Source organism: Cataglyphis hispanica, chromosome 2, assembly GCF_021464435.1.
Source record: "Cataglyphis hispanica isolate Lineage 1 chromosome 2, ULB_Chis1_1.0, whole genome shotgun sequence".
Taxonomy (NCBI): Eukaryota; Metazoa; Arthropoda; class Insecta; order Hymenoptera; family Formicidae; genus Cataglyphis; species Cataglyphis hispanica.
Window position 1 is genome coordinate 8,473,658 of NC_065955.1, and position 20,109 is coordinate 8,493,766.

Genomic DNA, 20,109 nt, shown 5'->3' on the forward strand with positions numbered 1-20,109 from the left:
TATATATAATTGTCACCTCTCTTTAATCAAAATATCAGCCTACGAAAATATATGTAGCAAATTTGCAGTCTTTTAACTGTCAAGTATTAATAAATAAATTAAATAAAATTGTTGGAGAACTAAAATCTATCAAATTATATAACTATTTCTAGTTAAAAAATTCAGATTAATTTTAAAATTATCTTTTGCCTCTCAAATTTTTTACAGATTTAAAAATATTATATTAATATATTAATATAATATTTTTAATAAATATTTTATAATAATATATTATAAAAATTGTTATTAATTCTTTTCAATATATTTATTTTTTAATGTTTTAAAATTCATTTCGCTATGTGCTAACAATTTATAATAATAAAGTATTAATAAATTACTTAAATAGCAGTTGGCATTAACGCAATATGTATATTGCGCAATGTATCTCTGACATAAGAAAAAGAGCGTAATCCGATTGTTATAATTTGGTCATAAATATATGTCATTATACCTACACGAAAAGCGTAGGTTATAACTTTATGTTTTTTTAAAAAATACAAATGGATATCATGATGACTTCTGGCGAAGCAATGCATTTAACAATGCAATTTGCAGTTACAATTGGCAGCAAAAAGATAAGCGCGATAAAAGTCAATTAAAACAGTAACAATGTTGCATACATTTTGCTTTTCAACATCGTTATGAAAATAATTAATATTCTTTAATTTGCTTTCTCAAAATGTATATGTTAAAGTTTAATAAAACTATTTAAATTTATATATATATATATATATATATATATATATATATATATATATTAAATAAATAAAAAAGAAATTAAAAATTTGCATTAATTTACAAATTTGTCCTTTTCAATCTTCGTTATTCTGCTTGTATATACTTCTATACAAAAATAACAATTTTCACAATTTCTATATGTCAGACGCATACGTATTGACATCACGCAACAAATTTTCATTCAACGTGTAAAAAAATTTAAATATTTAAAAGACAAGATCGCTCGCGGTTTACGCCGGATAGAGAAATAGGATTCTAGGGATATACCGAAGTAATCAACGGCGGGAATAAGACGAAACGCAATGAAATCTGCAATATAAAGATCCAATTCCGTACAATTAATCACGCTGTAAAATACCTGATTAAAAAGAGGCATAGCTGCGTACTTTAACGATGGCATCCAACTTTAATCCGTCTGATTTAATTTTCAGTTGTGCCGCGTCGCAATTACGGCATATTCTTCTGACATTTCATAATTTTGACTCTCCGCCTTTACAGAAAGAGAGGTTGATGAAAAATATTATTATTCGTATGTATTATATTGTATTTATTATATTTATATTGTTATTTTCATGTAAAAATTTTAAATTAATTTATTATATAATTCAAACTTAAATTTTATCTATTTATCATTTTTTATTAAAAATTCTTAATGATATCATTCTATTTATTAAAGATATAATTGCGCGTATGATACTGAAAGTTTTCTATACATATTATTACAACAAAATGCAGGAACTAAAAAGTTGAAATACATTATATATTATGTCTGTACTATAAATAAATGAAGTAAAATAATAATTTCATAAAAAAACACAAATTTACTATACTGATTTTTTACTCATATAACTTAAATTAAGTTTCGATCAAAATAACTAATTGAGCACATGCATAAAGCTATTAATTTCGTGTCATGACATTAATAAAAAATGATGATATACATCAACGATAAATAACAAATAATACAGAATCAATTACATACGTCTTGTAAAATGTTAAAAACAAATGATTGTGTAATTTATTATTCGGATAAATAAAAATTATATTCTGAATATATTCCATTTGATAAGAGATCGTTTCTCTGCTTTGCCCTTTGTAAGTTGTTTAAGGGTATTTTTAACCTACACACGCGCATATCCACGTATATATCAAATTCCTAGGAATTTATAGAAATGCATGAGAAATTCCTCTTTATAACTTTTGAATAATATTTACTTGAGCAACAGATATTACTTTAAAAGCGAATCCATGGCGTATCCATACGATTAAAGATTCCGTTCGATTATATGAAATATCGCAAGTATTACGTATTCCTGGTATTACTTGCAATACAATTGAACAAGTTCTTTGAACATGAATATTCAAATAATAAAAGCAAATATAGCTATTCAGCGTTTCTATAAAATTTTTTAAATTACATTGAGTAAGCTGCATGCTCAGTTTTAAATTTAATCAGTTTTAAACAAAAAAAAAATCTCTCTTTCTCTGTTTTTAATAACATAAACATAATATATTTATTTTTTAAAACGTTAAAATTAAATTTAAAATTGACATTAGATGCGTTCACATTTATTTCTTTTCACTGATTGCATTTTTTTTTTTAATTTTATTTAGACCACTTTTTATTTTCTCTTTCTCTCTCTCTCTCTTTCTCTTTCACGAACAGAACTGGCCTTGTTTTTTCTCAGCTTCTCTCCCTATTTAGGAGCCGCTAAATCTCGTTTCGGCGCCCGAGCGTTTTAAGACGGATCCAGCTTGTACTCTTTTAAAAGTTCCATGTATTACACGCTTATAAACGCCGCAAAAAAAAAAAAAATACAAGCTATATCCATAAAAACGACGAGCTGCCTGAACCGGCGGGTGTTCATATCAGTTACGCATCGCAGACTGCGTACACGAAAAACCAATATTGCACACTCGAGCAAGATTCGGTCAGAGCTAAATCTTGAAAGCCAACGGGCCCGAATGCGCCCCTAATCTCATTAGGTACGTACATGTACGTCGCTTTGTCGTTACAACAGCATGATGTGCCACTTAACGACAAACCTCACGTACGAGGAAAACATTCCTGAGAAAGGGTAACAGTATATTGGTTCTCAAAAGAAATGCAATTAATTATCGACTAAGCCTCCCTTTGTTTATTTCGTATTAATTACTTTGGATATGAAACTATTGTGTACACATGTATAATATTGTTGGAGTTATACGTCACATTGAGAAGTAAACTTATCGAGAAATAAGTCTCATTGTTGAGAATAAAGAAGTAAAATCTTATCTCCATTTAGTTCGAACATTTTAACAAAACTTTGTCAATTTTCATCAGATCTTATCGAAAAAAAAATAATTGAGAAAAGTTATAGATTAACAGTGAGAAGACAAGAATACGAAAAGCCTGTATAAAATAATTAAAAAAAAAAAAAAAAAACTAAATAACATGTAATCGATAAATAAGATCAGAATTTAAATTTTAATTGTTTTTATTCACATTGGGATGTGAATAAGTATCCTCTTTTGAATTAATTTTTTAATTTCGTAAAATTCTTTTGGCGCGATTTGCATAGCGTATTGTATCTGAAATAATTTAAATAATTTCTCTCGGACGCAAGAGAGCTTATATAACAATGGAGAATTAAAAATGACAAAGTAAACGCGCGTGATCCGCTTATCGCGCACATACGAAGCCATCTTTCATGTTATCGCGTACGCAACGCAATTTTTCAAATTTTATAGGGGATTTATTCCGGGCCGACTGCCCCACGGTCTCTCTCTGTCGTCAACACATCGTATAAATTACGCGTGCATTCGTCGGTCGATCGAGCATGGTTAAAACCCCGCTTGGAGAGCGTTAACGGTTTCCAGGAGCAAACACTCGAACGCTGTTTGCCCTCTTGCCTCGACAATATTGGCTGTCACCATCGCTCGATGTCGATGCATGCATCTTTATTCTGCTCTCTAACCGCATGTGATCATACAGGAAACATATGGAGAAGAGGGATGCAAAGAGAGAGAGAGAGAGAGAGAGAGAGAGAGAGAGAGAGAGAATACATATACCTATATTTTTTCAAAGATGAGTCGATGAACAAAAGTTATATTCTCGCTTTGCTCGCCCTACACATTTGACGGATTCTTCTCTTTTTCTCATTTCAGTAAATTAGATAAAATAGTTTTAAAAAATTCAACAGATAATATATATCTTTTAAAGTTTTAAATTGAACTAGTTAAATAATCAAAACGACATTATAAGTTGATGAAAATAAAAAAGTTTGATACATATTATTTCACTCCCATAATTTCAGGATCGCATTTTATAGAATCGTAAAAACTACTTTAACAAAAAATTGAACACAATACATTAGTATTCTCATCAATTTTGCTTTTATTGCTGAAAGTTACTTATTATATCACTCTTAAAAGCGTAAAAAGAAAATTATTTAAAGAAAAAAATGACGACATATATGTGTGTACTAATTAAAAATGGAAATAATAATAAAAGAGCGATTAATAAACGATAAATGGAGAGAGAGAGAGAGAGAGACGTAAAGTATTTGAAGTTGATTCGCTTTCAGCCATTAAAGTCTTTTTTTTATTAAAGATATATATTAAACAAATATTTTTACAATTCCCATTTTTTATGTATTATATACATATTTTATGACTTAAAAATTCTTAAATTAGAAATAGCTAAATTCTTTAATGCCGTATAGGACAAAATATTTGCAAGCAACTTACGTGGGTAACCGGAAATGAAGATTTGCGCGATGCATACATTTTATATCTATTATACAAAAGCACTTTATGAACGCGTAGACTCTGACTACAAAAGTTAATAAACAATAATGTCAATCGTAAAGCAGCTTGAGAATAATGACAATGAAAGTTATGCCTGATATTCTCAGAAAAGAAAACTCAAGAGTTATGCATTTATGAAGATTAACTCTTTTTTCTCTCTCTTCTTTTCTTCCTTTTCTCGTCTTTCCACTTCTTAAAAAATCTAAGCGAGATCACCTAGGCCAGTGCAATATACTTAAATATTAATTCCCGTAAATGGAAATTTAACATAAAAAGTGCAGTGAATGCTATATTTCCGGAAAATTTTTCTCCTTTTAAGTAGAGATTCTATATATCCAAGACCAAGGATACATCAAGATACTATTTATGAGAAGAGATATGATTATACGCGAGACAAAGAAAAAGAATTGTTTTTCCCGGACCTTTTTTTCGGAACAAGGGCATACGATATTGTTTAGAGAGAGTTAAGTTTTTCTGGGATTTTTATTTCTGCCTCTCTCACTACGGTAATCTATACGCGGTGTTTCTCAAAACAAGAATCGCGCTATTGACCATTCTCCGTTGTTTTTTTTTACTCTTTTCTGGACGTACGCACGTACCGGGATATCATCACTTTGGGCGACATTCCGGCTCTCGAGTAGCGGATATAGCCACTCGAGTCACTGTGTGTGTGTGTGTGTGTGTGTTTGCGCTCGGGCTGATCTTTCATTTACCTTCTAGGTGGGCGTACCGCCGGCAGCTTAGCCGTACTTTGCTTCCACTATCTATCTGATAAAAGTGATGCTGATGCGCGTCGCGACCGACACGATGAATCGATCGCTCAATGGATCTGATAACACACACACAATTTAACAAAAATTAACCTTCCTTGTCAAAGGAAAGAAAGCCTTAATTTCTTGTAGTTATTTACAATTGAATATAATTTTCCAAAATATATTATTGTGTAATGATTTTGAGTAACTTCCAATTAAAGTTGTAAGAAAAAGCTGTCTCTTTAACGTATTTTACCTGCTACAATATATAACATTGTGAAAAAAATTTTATTTTATTCATAACTTTATATTGGAATTTTTAATTTCCCTCAAAAATTGTGTTGTAAAAATTAAAATTTATAAGATATTTGTAATTAAATATTAGACTCTTTCTCTCTCTCTCTCTCTATTGCTAAAAAGTTGGAATTGAATTAAATTTTAAATGGGGCAGATGTTAAAATTTGTTAACTTTTATATAAATTTATAACTTTTGCTGAATATAAAACCAATGATATTAAAACTGATAAATACATATGGTAGATTTAATATATAAAATAGATAATCTTCTTACAATATTATAAATTCAATATTTAATCGCTTTTCCAAAAAAATTCTTTAAATGTTGAGTTAAAAAAAATTTCAAACAGAAATTCGATACTTTCTTCAAAAAGGTCGATAAAATATAATCATAAAAAAAATTTTATGAGCGATTCTACGTAATGGCCTCCTCTTCAACTGCTCGATAAACGTTCGATAAGATTGTATATCGAAAAGAGACTAATCCGGTATTACATAAAGGCTAGCTAAGTAATTATCCGTATAATACGAAAGTAACAAAAAATATATTTTGTGTATCATTTCATTATTGCGGAATGTCCATAAAAACTCGCAATGTAATTAAAAAAATTAATAATGATCTACTTAGAGATTTTAGGAAAACTATATTATATACATCGCAATTTTTTAATACATTTTATATTAATTATTTTTATAATTAAACATTTCATGATTTCTCTAAGACCTGTATAAAGGTTTGTACCTTGAGCAGTACATAAATCACTTATTTTATGCTATATTATAAATCTTTGAAGAGAGACAGTTCGAGTATGAGCTCTCTAAATTATTTTTACGTTTAAAATTTTTTTTTTATATATACAGCGAAATATCTCGTGACGATCTATCACAAAGATATTATTCTTCATACATCAAATCATCGTTTGCCGAAAATCGTTTTCTCCTAATTACTTACCTCGGATGTAGACATGATTATCCGGCGGACTCGCCAACCTTCCCATGGTCACCATGGTTGTTGAAATCTTGAGGAGGAAAAGTGTTGTTCGTATAATAGCTCCTGCGTGGCACATTGGAAGTGCTTTGAGTTAAGCTCCGACTCAGTCACTTTGTCCCTCTGGAGCTATCATCCAATATCTTCTTCTCGCTTTTATCCGCCACCTTTCAGTATTTTTATCTGTATCACGTTTGGGCTAAATATCCCTACGAGGACCAATTAAAATGTTATTTCTCTCCTATATATACAACATTGGTTACTAATTACACTGTGTTCTAACTTGCAGAAAAATTTGTCAAAATTTTAAATATAAGAAAAAAAAAATAATAAATTTTTTAATATAATATGTATATGTCAAATAAATTTTTCTTCAACCTATATTAAAAGTTTCATCTTTCTCTTTTTATAAATATAAAGACATAAAAAAATAATTCGATTATTTCCCTATTACAGCATAACAATGTCTTTCTGCAAATTATTAATAAGTGAAAAAAAATTCAGAAAATTTACTTTTTATTGTTAAACGTATAAAACAATTGCTGATTTTCTAAAAAAAAAATGAGATTGATCTTCTCTATTTAGAAAAGAATTATTTATTTATTCATGGAAAACAGTTGTTTTTTAATCGTGTAATAACATGTCTCTATTTATTGCATACGTAAATAAAACTCGTTGTCGCGTAAACGCGTAAACTTTGCGACCTCGGCTTCTGCGAACGCCAAGGTCGTTTCGCACAATTTCATCTGCAGCTAAACTGCACATGCGTAGGTATTATCGTGAATTTCATTCTCTCATGGATATTCGGATATCGAAAATGAGGCTACGTGCAATAACATTATTACGTCGCCCCGGCGATTAATAGCGCGCGACATTTAGTGATGTAGTAGCGATGCATTATGAGACCGGACGACTCATAATATTCTAAACTGCATTAATGAATGTGTTTTGCCGTTCAATTTTGGCGCCTATAAAGTTGAATATTAAGCAAATCTGCACACCCACGATACAGTTCTAGCGCAGCATTTAAATACCAATTATGCAAATATTATAACATAAAACACACATGTACATACATATATTCCATATTTATATCCAAGTGCAACACACATTTATTAAACATTTCTGATAAGAAGTATTGAAATAATCTTAGAAATTGCTTTTTAAAACAAATTCCTAAACAGCTTTGTATAAAATGCGATATGTATAAGTTAAAAAAAAAATAAAGCTATCTATGTACGTACGTATAATAATTTTATATAAATAGTTCTGTGTAAAATTAATACATAAGGAAAAAGTTGACAGAATAAGAATTAAAAAATTAATATGCTATAAATATATATCGACAAAGTATAAAGATATTAGGAGAAAAACTTTAAACTGTAATAACAATATAACAATAACAAGAACAATCTGTTAACGCAAAACACACATTCTAAATATAAATAATTGTGAGAAAAGATTTAAACGATGCTTGATAGTACAACGAACAAGTGACTTCGCCATTTGATTAGATGGTAAATGTAGTTAAATGAAACAACTATCGGAAAGAGCGAACTGTCAGGAAGCAAGGTTGATGCAACACTATTGAACGGCGCGCCGAGTTAATTAATCAAATTACAACACGATACGCGCTACGCTAATGACGAGACGTAGCATTACATTGTCCACGACAATGTCCGAAGCCACTCACCGTACTTGGCATTTTTCGCTTGTAAATATCATGGATTCTTGACTGTTTAAATACATTTTCATGGATATTGTTCGATTACATACGTATTGATAACGCCGCAAAATGTACGATATTAATTTTTGATTTAATTGCGAATTTTCTTATTGATATACATATTACTTTTAATGAGAAAATCGAATTTTGTACGAATAAACTGCTTTAAATAATTAAAATATTTATCTTTCACATTATTATATGTCAAATGATGCCATATTGATTAAAGATTATTGCGTCCACCTTTTTCATTCTTAAATACAGTTAAATAAATAATAATTTCTTAGAAAATAAATATTCTCACTCGTATATGTTATGTCATTATATGTATATATAATCTTACAGATTATATATACTTATAATGACATAATCTTACAGATATAAATTTACCTCTTCCATACATGTTCTTTTCGAGAATCCATCATCTTTGAAATACATAGTAGATGACTAGGGATGCGATCCGTTTCATGCATTGAGCGCATGAAAATCTATAGTTTACGTAACATATATTATAGATTTCCAAGCGATCTATGCGCTCTATGCGTGAAACGGAACGCAACCTATATCTTTAGATGCATGTATAGATATAGGCACTTTCCGCTTTCTCTTCGCGCATGGCACACAGTTGATTTGCTACAAGTAAAATCACGGTCTTTGCGGCGAATCATATAATAAAATCATGATGATTCGATTGATTTTCAGTTTCGTGATTTGCATTTTTGTTACGGCGAGCTTTGTGGATACGTATCCATACAAATATAACGGTATTGTAAAAAACTTTTAATAAATCTATATTTTTAATAGTATTTTTTGGCCTTTCTAACCTAAAGTAAGGAATGACAGCTGACAGCTGACAGCTTGTCCAGCGTCCTTCTATAACTCTCCAGTCAAACATGCACATTTTGATGAATGTTGTCCCAATAAAATAAACAATAAAAATTAAAATAATTATAAATTTTTGAAACCTTGTATGAAAAGCGTTTCTTTTTCAGTAAAAATAATGTCTAGCATTAAGAAATAATTTAATCCTTATATTTAAAGAATGCTAAGCTCTTATATTTTTTTCGAAAATTTTGCTAGTTAATTTATTTGTTTTTTAAATAATAAATCGAATTATTCAATTTCTTTGTCATGATTGCTCAAATGTTTTGCAGATAATAATGTACTTGAGGAACAGAATGTGAATCTTATGCAATTGCTAATAGATATATTTCATCGTGGTTATAAACAAAAAGAACAAGGTTATAACAAGGAAAATCGTAGAAATATTGACAATGATCTTGAGAATTGGACTGGACGTTGGATGCCTGATAGACCTGATGATGGAACACCACCACCTAAAATATTGAAGAACAAACGATTATATGAATATGAATCTATCACAGAATTTCCTCACGAGATGTACATGGGCCATGTATCACCAGAATGTGACGATGCTAAGGTTATTATTTTTAATCATATAGATATTGTCCATATTGAAACAGCACCTGAATATTTTTAATTGAATTATATAACGTGTGTATTTTAGTAACAATAAAAATTTCAGACAAACTTAACTATCGATTGGGATCATACTCCAGCAGAATATACATGTTATGGTCATAAGATCACACCAAGCAATATTTCTCCAAAGATCTACTGTGAAAACATTCCAAAGATGTATAAGGTAAAATTATTTTAGACTATTATATGATGTACTAATGTTATATTTATAGCGAATTTGGTTGAAATCTCTAGTGCACGCCGCTGCACATTGAAGACTGTCGTATACAAATTTATAACAATAAAAGTAATTAAAACCGTAAAATAATATTAATATCACACGTTATTATTATCGTTATTTATATTGAATAACAATAACAATAAATTATTTTACTGTTTTAATTATTTATGGTATTGTATATGACGGATTTCAATGTGCACTAGTACATTTATTAAAATTTACTATTATAATATGAATTTTGATCAAAGCATTTTTTTAGGCTCCTCACAAATGTATGAACCAAAAAATCGAATATGACGACGATATTCCTATTTAGTAAGTAAATATTATTTTCTTATGGTTACTTATAAACATCATTATCATCTATATATCCTAACAATATTCATATACGATTTGTAGTGGTCCACATAGACCTTTATGGCCAATTTATGGAGAATACAAATTTTTGCCAAAACAGAGATGGTTACATAATCTTGAGGTAATATCTTCATAATGTATTACATATGAATTTGGTATCATTATTTACGTTTGTTTATCCTATTTTATTCTATTAACAGCATGGAGCGATCGTCATGTTATATCATCCATGCGCGAATCCACTGGAAGTAGAACGTTTGAAAAATCTGGTTAATAAGTGTCTCTGGCGACATATTATCACACCATACAGTTACCTAGACGAGGAACGTGTAAGTATAGAACTGCTTTAATAGTTTCTTTTTAACATTCTTTTCCAATTTTTCTCATCGAGACATCCCTAATTAACAATAATTTATTTATTTTTATATATGATTGAATTTATATTGTTTCATTTTTCTCAATGCTATCATTTCTTAATTATAATATATATTATTCTTAAAAGTTTAGGTATTCCATCTATTCTATGTTTTACAGCCTTTAGCGCTTCTATCCTGGGGCTGCAGATTGACTATGTCTTATGTAGATCCTAAACTAGTAACTCATTTTATACGGAAAATGGCTCTTAAGGCTCCAGAATGGCGGATCGCGGAAGATGGTCAATTTGAGGACGGATTACTCAGTCAATCAGACATAGTATCGGATACAACGGATTCCGTGCTTTGTCCTAATATATAAGTAAATGTATTATATATGTAACACAATGATATTTCTTATATTTCCAAGCTCGTAATTAGTATGTAATTTCTGTTATATTTTGTACATATTATTTTATTGACTACTCAAATAGTCATCGTCTGTTTTCCATTATATATAATATTTAGTTAGATGTGTGAAAAATATTTATTTGCAATATTTTGATTACTTAGAGTAAGTGAACTTCCCTATATAATATATACATATATAATATACGATATCTTATAGGAAGTATATGGAATAATAACAAATGAACTCATATATATATATATATATATATATATATATATATATATATATATATATACAAATACGAGTCCTTCCATTTTTTACAATTGCGTTTCTTTTACCTTTATGCACCTTGCATTTGTAGAGGAGATTGGAGGAAAGGTTTCAAAAAACTTATAACGCTCCTTTTTTTCTTTTATTCCCCATATATTCATATATTCTTCATCCTTCGAGAAGATCATTAAATACATTGAACATCGTGTCGGTTTTTCGAATTTTCCTTGCGGACCGCTTATCTACAGATGTATAGTAACTTCACTGCAGTGCTGATTATAATTTTTATTTTTGCAGATTACTTATCTCCAATGATATATAAAATTAGGGATTAAGACAAGTGTGACACGCTACTGTTGTTATCGATAATGCAAAATATGCTACCCGACTACTCAATTGTTATAACGTAAAAGAATATAGTTATATAGTAAACTTGGCTTCTCCTTGTTTCTTTGTCGCTTTAGCGAAAGTATGTGTGAATGTCGAGAATCATTATTCTTACATTGTCGATGTTTTTCAAGCGTGACACGAATGAAAGCTGACGATTCGCGTCGAAAAGAGCGGAGAAGTCATGTCTCAAAAATTAAAAATTGATTAATTTGCCCGCAAGAATCAATCATATCAGAGAATTATTTCCAGAATAAGGCAATCTCTTTATATTTTAGATGGTTTAATTTTTAAGATCATCCAATTTTCCATAATCTTTTAAGCGTCCATTTTTTTAAATACTTTAGATGTATTAATTTTTTTTAGATGTCTCAATTTCTTTCAGGTGTCTTATTTTTAAAATTGTTTTTCATATTTCATTTCTTCGTACACACAATATAAATTCTCTTTGATATTATATTCAATATTATTATTCGATCTTTTGAGCTCGCAACTTTGAGGTCAGAAATTGCTCTTTTTGATACGAATCGCCGCTTCGTGTCCGATCGAAACAATTTTCTTTTATTTTTCTAATTTATTCTTCGTGACGCTCCGGCGATTTCCAACTGTATTCGGCACATCGGAGATTTTTTTGCAATAAATTTTCTTTTATATCATTTGTGAAATTGCCGTACACACGGTAAAATAATAAAAACGATACTAGTTCTATTCATCGCAAAAACCGTATTTCAGAAGCAATAAGCGTACGAGAGATTAGTTTTTCACAGATGTAGATGTTCCCGAAAGCAGTTGAAATTTTTCACCGAACGCACGGTTAGAGGCCTGCCGCTCACAGAGATTTTTCCTTTGTGCTTGATTACACGACGAAAGGGCACACATTCACTTGATCACATATTATCACTACTGAATTTATCGCCGCTGCACCTGAACAACCCAAAAGTCCAAGAAATACCGATTTTTACCAACTTCAATTTTATATCTGATCTAATCGATCATTGCGGTTCTTCCTCTCTAATTATAGTGCCGAAAACAGATATAAATAATTAGTTAGATCAAAATTAACCGAGATGCTACTTTAAATTTGATGAAATTTGTATAAAAATAATTTTAATTGATTAAATTGTTTTTTAATTTTGAATAGTCGCGTGAAAAAAAAATTCTTTAAGATCATATATATAATTTGAATGTGAATAATCTATTTATATATCCTACCAGCTTGGAAAAATTAAAAAAATAAACAAAATAAAATTATTATTTATATGTAAACTGATAATTTGCACTATCGTTCAATGAAATCACAATAATATATAAACATGTCGATAAAATTGCACCGTTCTTCCTTATCAAATAATTATTTCCCTTTGCAAAAACCTATCTTTTTTTTTTAAATTTGATGATATTTTCAAACACGATCAATTGATGAAATAGATTTTTAAATAAAACAAAAACTTGCTCTTTCTTTCTACAGTAAATTAAATATATTTCTTATATATATTCTGTTTAATTTTATTTTTATTGCTTCTTATTTTGTATCTTTTTAGATTCCAATTCTTTCTGTTTACTGAACAATTAATGTGTAATCGCGTAAGAAAAAACTGAATACAGCACGAATCATTCGCGTATCAACAAGCCTTCCGGACATTTCTTGGACATTTTCTGTTGGTCGGATGTCGTTGGCCTTATTCTCTCCGACTCGTAGGGTTTATCCTGGCTATAGGGCCGGAAGGGCAGGTTCATTCGGAGCAACGAAACGAAACGGAGTCGTTCCATCTCGCTCGTTCTCGAGCGAATGTATGATTACACGAGAAAGGATGTGTTTCAGGGGAGGAATCTCTTAAAATTATTGCCATCTTTGTACAGTGTCAATGATGATGATGATAATATAATAGATGATAATAGTAATAGTAGTAATAGTAGATAATCGTTAATTAGAGACAAGAACGCAAGGATGCCTGATTTTATCGACGCGTCTGCTTTGCTTTGCTCCTTCTCTCGGCTTTTCATTCAGTATTTAGAGTTTCTTCTACATGGAGAAAGAAGTTATACGCTCGCTCACAAAAGCGAACGCAAGATGCTGGTTATACGTTATAGGCAGAAAAAACACCGTTGACTTAGAGTTGCCTTCAGTAAGTATTCTTGTTAATACAATATGCTTTTTTTATTATTTTTATGATTTCTCGTCTATATGAAATATCTATGATAAAAAGTATCCATTATCTCTCTCTCTCTCTCTCTCTCTCTCTCTCTCTCTCTCTCTTACTCTCCTGCACATGCTACGATTTTTATTTTCGTTTTTTTTTTTAACATATATATATACTTCTCGTTCGCTCTTTCTTTCGCACACACATTCTCTCTCTCCCTTTCGTTCCTAATATTTTTTTTTTTCAGTTTCGATAAATTAAGTTTATCAATAATCTCACTTTGCCGCGCGTCATCGGAATTTCGCGCGCGCGACTCTTATTTTTTATGTTAAAATCGTTTAAGATTCTTCTCCTCCCTTCATCGTTTGACGCCGTATCAACTCTTTGTTTTTCATTTATTTTTGTTCTTTTCTCTTAAAACTCTCTCGCAAAATTACGATTTACACTTGAAATTGGAATTGACACTCATAAGGTTATTAAAGTAGCCTGTTTCGTATTTAATAATTGCACCGACATGACATCAATCCACGTGTTCACGGATGTTCAGATCGATCCATTTTGATCACACGTGTCAATATCTACCTTCTTTCTCTTCCACTTCCGCGCGTGTGTCTATAATACATCCGCAAATGGATCGCGTGTTCGAAGATTCTTGGATCGATCTGCAATCTTTTTCTATCCTATTCTACGTACAAATGCAATAAAATAGCTTATTTAATGATTAAACGATGTCCTTCCAGTTTCTTCCCTTCCTCTTTCTCTTTCTTTCTTTCTTTCTACCTGAATTCCCGCGTATATATAACTCTAGCTAATCGCGACGAATAAATATAATCGAGAACACGAAAATTGTGTGATCGGGCTTATTATGTTCGTTATGTTTCTCATAGCTCATACGTCGACACGAGCAAGCAGCTTACGCTCTCGGGACATAGAGATTCTTAGGAAGGAAGACGAGTTAACTTCCGCGATTAGCTACCTAATTGTGATGCTCGCGAGAAAAATGTACGCGAAACGCGGAACGTTTCGTACATTCGCGACGTTAAAAGCCGACCAATGTCACGATCCTAGAATACGAAGGACAGAACTCTGCCAATACTGCGGGGTTCGCCTGCTCCATTTTTTGCTTTCTTGCGTCTCAACTGACGATGTGACGCGACGACGAAATCGCGAGCGCGAAATGAAAGGATTCTGAATGCTAAAACGAGCGAGATCAAAAGCGATTGAAGTCGAAAAGACTAAACGAGATTGGGATAGACGTCGGGACGTCCGACTTTGATTTGAAAAATTCGGATGATCCCGAATGACAAAGGTAGACGAGATAATATCGATCAATTGATCAATAATAACGTAGAGGCGCGAACAATGTTCCTTTACATCTTTAGGCCAGATTCGTTTAAACGTACAATCGGTTGTTGTGCACCGATAAGACTACAATGTTACTCGTATAGAATCTCTTTCCTTCCTTTCATCTAGTAATAAGAAATTGACGACGATAGGTTTATTCAATTCCTACCACGAAGAGTTCGCTATAAAGCTAATGTTACGAGATACGAGATTGCGCGTCGGAGGAGATACGTCCGTGTTGCGGATTTAGTGGGATTTATACCGAGTAGTTCGGAAAAAAACAGACTTCTCGTCACGACGATCTGTTACGGAAAAATGATATATGATTTATAAAATAAAGCAATCACATGCAAGAGAGATAGGACCGCGCTAAAAATCTATTAGGATTAAATGATAGAAAAGGATAAGAAAAAAAAAAATGTTTCTTTCTCGTGTGTGATTTCACGCGGTTAAGCTAATAATAAGTTAGGCGATTCGATGAAGCGCAAGGAAAATATAACGCGAAAGAGGTGGAATTGTAGCTTGAAACAAGAAGGGCACGCTTTCGCGTCCGCGCGATTTTTATACATAGCTTCTATATTTTCCCCAACTTGACTGAAAGAGGATCTTTCCTTCTTTTCTTGTGAGTAACGTGAAACTTTTCAACGATACAAACAAATGCAAAGACATCCTCTCTTCAACGAAATCCATTGATTAACCAGATAATAAATATATCAGAGAGAATAGTGTATCTATATATATATATATATATATGTATATATCGACGACCGTCGTAACTCGTGACAGAGGGATTACGCGATTAAATTTTAGTCATCTTAGTCGTATTGTGGATTATAATTAGATAAGTAGATCGTAATGCTTGCTCTCTACCTAAACTAACAATTATTATAATGCTTTCTGTACAATGCAAGGTGTGATCTTAATATTTTCTTAATTATTATTTAATGTTAATTATTACAGCGACGCATGATTTAAAACGTGCGTTGCATAAATCGTAATCGTTCATCTCCGTTATATCTCATTCTCTCTTCATTTTCTACTTCTTCCTCTTTGCTTTAAACATCAACCCATAATCTTTTCTAGAATGTATGCACCTCAACGTTCGTAATAATTATAATATACTCAACAAAACATTAACATTAACGCCGCCAACACCCGATACATTAATCTATCGAGGAGCAATACATATAATAGGCTGCCGATATAATTGTCGTTATTAATATTGTTTTTCTCTCTCCTCGATCACATGACATTTCTTCCTTTTTCTCTCTATCTATCTATCTAGCTATATATATATTTTTTAATATGTATATATGTATACATGCCGTGTACATACAATATCGTTCATCGCATTGAACTCATTCCTACTCATTCCGCCCCAATGAGATTATATCTTTTAATTATTTTTCCATAACACACCTATATATTATATTATTGCTGCAGCTTAATGGCTCCTTTATGTCTCTCTCTCTCTCTCTCTCTCTCTCTTTCACACACACTCACACGTACACACACAACATACACACACATATACGTACAGTCGCACTATCTTTCACTATTTGTTACCTTCTCCATTTATCATATCTTTTCTTGCTTTGTCCTTGGGGTTAATCGTCTCGACGATGATACATTTTTCGCACATTCGATTTCGAGAACCCTTATATAATTTGAGACAAATTTTGAGAAAATTGCATAGAAAAAAAATATTATAAATTATATTATATACCTCGTAATATTTTATACACAACGTTGATCTCGCAAAGCAACGAAAAATAGTCTGCGCGGTTTCAAGATCCACATGTTAAATAGCAAAAGAAAAAATATGTAAAATTGACGAAAAGTGAGATTACAAATAATTTCTATTGGTTGTAAATTTTTAAAATTAAATCAATCATCTGTACAATCGTGCAAATTTCTAAAACTTGCGAAATAGAGAAACTATACTTATCGAATGTTCGAGGAAATAATGGACAGGATATTAATTTTGCCGAGGGTTCATCGAGATTACAGAAGACGCGAAACAACTGTCATTCAAGGCGCGCGAATTGCGATCGAAGATCTATTATGATCGTCGCACCCAATAGTTAATGGCGTATTGTGCAACACGAAGATCGTAAATCTATCGATTCGGTGAAAAAAATTAATAAATCGACTAGAAGCGAAACGAATCTATATATCTATAAGCGCAATTAAGTCTACTTTCAATATTTGTGACGCGCGCTTGGACAATCGTTGTCGCTTCTTTCAGTCACATTCTGAAAGGAAAAAAGACCGTCTCGCGTCATGCCCATAGAAAGACACAATTACTTTATCTACACCTCGCTATATCGCGATTGATATTCCGCTAATTACAGCTAAATAGAAATACTGGAAGAATTGATTGTTTCTTTCACTGAACACCTATTGGTCGAAATGCCTTCTCGTATGAGCCGTTATTATTATAAACGAGAATGTATGTAACGTATCTTTTTTTTATCTCTATTAAATTACCCGTTATAAAAATCACATTGCTCACATGTCGATATCTTTATCATCGTAAATAAATCGAGGGCTGGTTGCACCAGCAATATTGGTTAACTAATATCTGATTGGCGAGTAATAAGAGAAGTGTAAAAAGAGAAGGAATGCTTAATTAATTACATTATATAGACTCTCTAAAGCCTCTAACTGTACATTATTAAATGCATTGCTGTCTTTTACGTGCGTGAAAAAAGAATTTCACGAATCGTGGTTAACCAATACTAGTGCAATCTACCCTAAGCTACGGCGCTTCTCGAGCAATAAATTTGACACTTCGTGATCCGTTGCTTTCTGTGGTGGAGAAACATCACCTAGCCGATTTCTCACGATCGTCCAGATACAGAGAGGTGTAGTGTAGAGATGTCGAAAACGTTGCTCAAAGTAAGCGTGATATGTTTAAGCCGAGGGTTAAACCGCTGGTCGAGATATTTAATAACAATTAGCAGATGTGCTAATTGTCGTGCTTGAGTAATATCCGCTGTTTTTTCTTTTTGATAAAAACGGTTTACCCGCGCTAAATTTTTTTCTATCTGAAGAAAAGAGTTTACAAAAATTTATTTAAAGCTTGGAACAGTACCATAGAAATCGCTAGAAATTATCCTAAATATTAATATATAAATTAGTACTATATTTATTTAGTAATCTCTATTAACGTAATCTCGTGACTTATTAGCGCGCGAAAATTACGATCTAGTATCTGGATATCGCGTGTACAAATGTTTTGGTCAGCGGTTTATCTCTCGTGTATATAAGCAGATATAAGAGATCGGATTGGCGAGCGAAAAGTTTTCAGAATGTGACTCCGAAGTGACATTCGTTCAAAAATTTCCAATGTTCAAATCACAGTAAAGGAGAATGGTTTTTCCTGCGTCATTTTTTCGTGCGCTGATACTTTCGGTGAGGGAAAAGCGAGCAGCACGTACCACTTGTCACCTTCGCGTTACACAAAAAAACACCATTGGTTGTCGAGCTCGGGCTGCAACGAGGCGGATACCGTGAAGGATGACGCACCACCGTGTTTCCGGCGATAACGGCATTTCATGATATCAGACATGTCTTCGTGACAATCGGCGAGGATATCCGCGGAATGGGAATGGGGAAGGGGAGCGATCGAAAATGTCACTTGATCAACGATGCGTGCGTATCTCTGATCAACGGTTCCCTTTCTAGGGAGACAGAGGCATCTCTGTTTTCTCAGAGCCTGTTCCATTCGCGAAGCCTCCTGTTATCTCGTTTTTGCTGCGTGAAAAGAGAATCAGCGGAGAAAGGGTGAAAGAAAAAAAGACCGATAGGACGTGAACACAAAGAGAACTTAAGCTTCGTTGTGACATAGCGGGTAGAAGAGAAGGACTGGGATTGACTGCTAAAGGCGAATCTATTGGAAAAATTGTCGATCGAGTTAATACAAAAACAAGCAAAACCTGTTTCTTTGGTTTATCTCTTTCTCTCTCTGTCTTTTCTTTTCGCACTCTTTCAATCAAACGCAACTAACATATTATCGGAGGAAACTTTCGAGACAAGGATGACGCAAACGTAACTACGATGACAACGACGACGACGACGACGACGACGACGACGACGACGACGACGACGACGACGATGACGACGACGACGACGACGACGACGACGACGACAACGACGACAATGATGATGGCGATTATCCTTCCTCTCTTTAGTTTCCTTCGCATTGAATTTGGGAGCGTGCGTGATAGATTGAAGGCTCTAGCGATGATGAATGTTACGATAGAAGCGCGCCGATGATGGCACCTTTGATAATGACGATCTCCTCTCGTCCGAATGGCGATCAGCTTCACATATCGGAGTAATATGAGTGAATGCTGACACTGCCGGCGGTTCGGAATTAGGTACACGATGCTGCTGTCTTTGGACTTCTCTGAACAAAAAGATTGTGTTGAGTGGATACAATGGCAAATCATGACAATGTTTGTCATTGCATGAAAATTTTGTCAAATTAGCTTTAGAATGATAAGGTGTTTCGAAATGCTATTGTTGACAATGACTAAAATTTTCGCGTACTTGGAATATATTGCAATAAATTTAAATTGTATAAAAAAATATATTATTCGTGTATTATTAATCCAGGATTAATATATGAGAAACTTTATTTTTATTCCAAAAGAAATTTAAAAAAAATGACATAGAAAAAATCTATTAGTTTTAAAAATATAATTATAAAATATACAACTTAAATTCTCTCTTTCTTAGTCAATTATTTATTTTTTTAATAATTGTAACTTTTAATTAATAGAATA

The 20,109-nt window shown here is 32.0% G+C and overlaps 2 protein-coding genes across 6 annotated transcripts in view; one reads left to right on the forward strand and one right to left on the reverse strand.

Moving 5' to 3' along the window:
• The first annotated feature begins 8,932 nt into the window (after positions 1 to 8,932).
• On the forward strand, positions 8,933 to 11,433 carry LOC126859095 (uncharacterized). The gene is made up of 7 exons (XM_050610051.1): positions 8,933 to 9,093; positions 9,484 to 9,770; positions 9,876 to 9,995; positions 10,312 to 10,367; positions 10,452 to 10,530; positions 10,610 to 10,738; positions 10,944 to 11,433. Exons 1-7 carry the CDS (start codon positions 9,009 to 9,011, stop codon positions 11,142 to 11,144), a joined length of 957 nt encoding a protein of 318 aa, XP_050466008.1. The 5' UTR covers positions 8,933 to 9,008; the 3' UTR covers positions 11,145 to 11,433.
• Positions 11,434 to 11,970: 537 nt separating this feature from the next.
• The window catches only part of LOC126859097 (syntaxin-1A), a 72,229-nt gene continuing 64,090 nt past the window's right edge, over positions 11,971 to 20,109 (reverse strand). For all 5 annotated transcript variants that reach the window (XR_007688754.1, XR_007688753.1, XR_007688756.1 and 2 more), the window contains one exon: positions 11,971 to 19,730. The gene's annotated coding sequence lies outside the window, so the exon portion shown is untranslated. The remainder of the gene's footprint in view (positions 19,731 to 20,109) is intronic.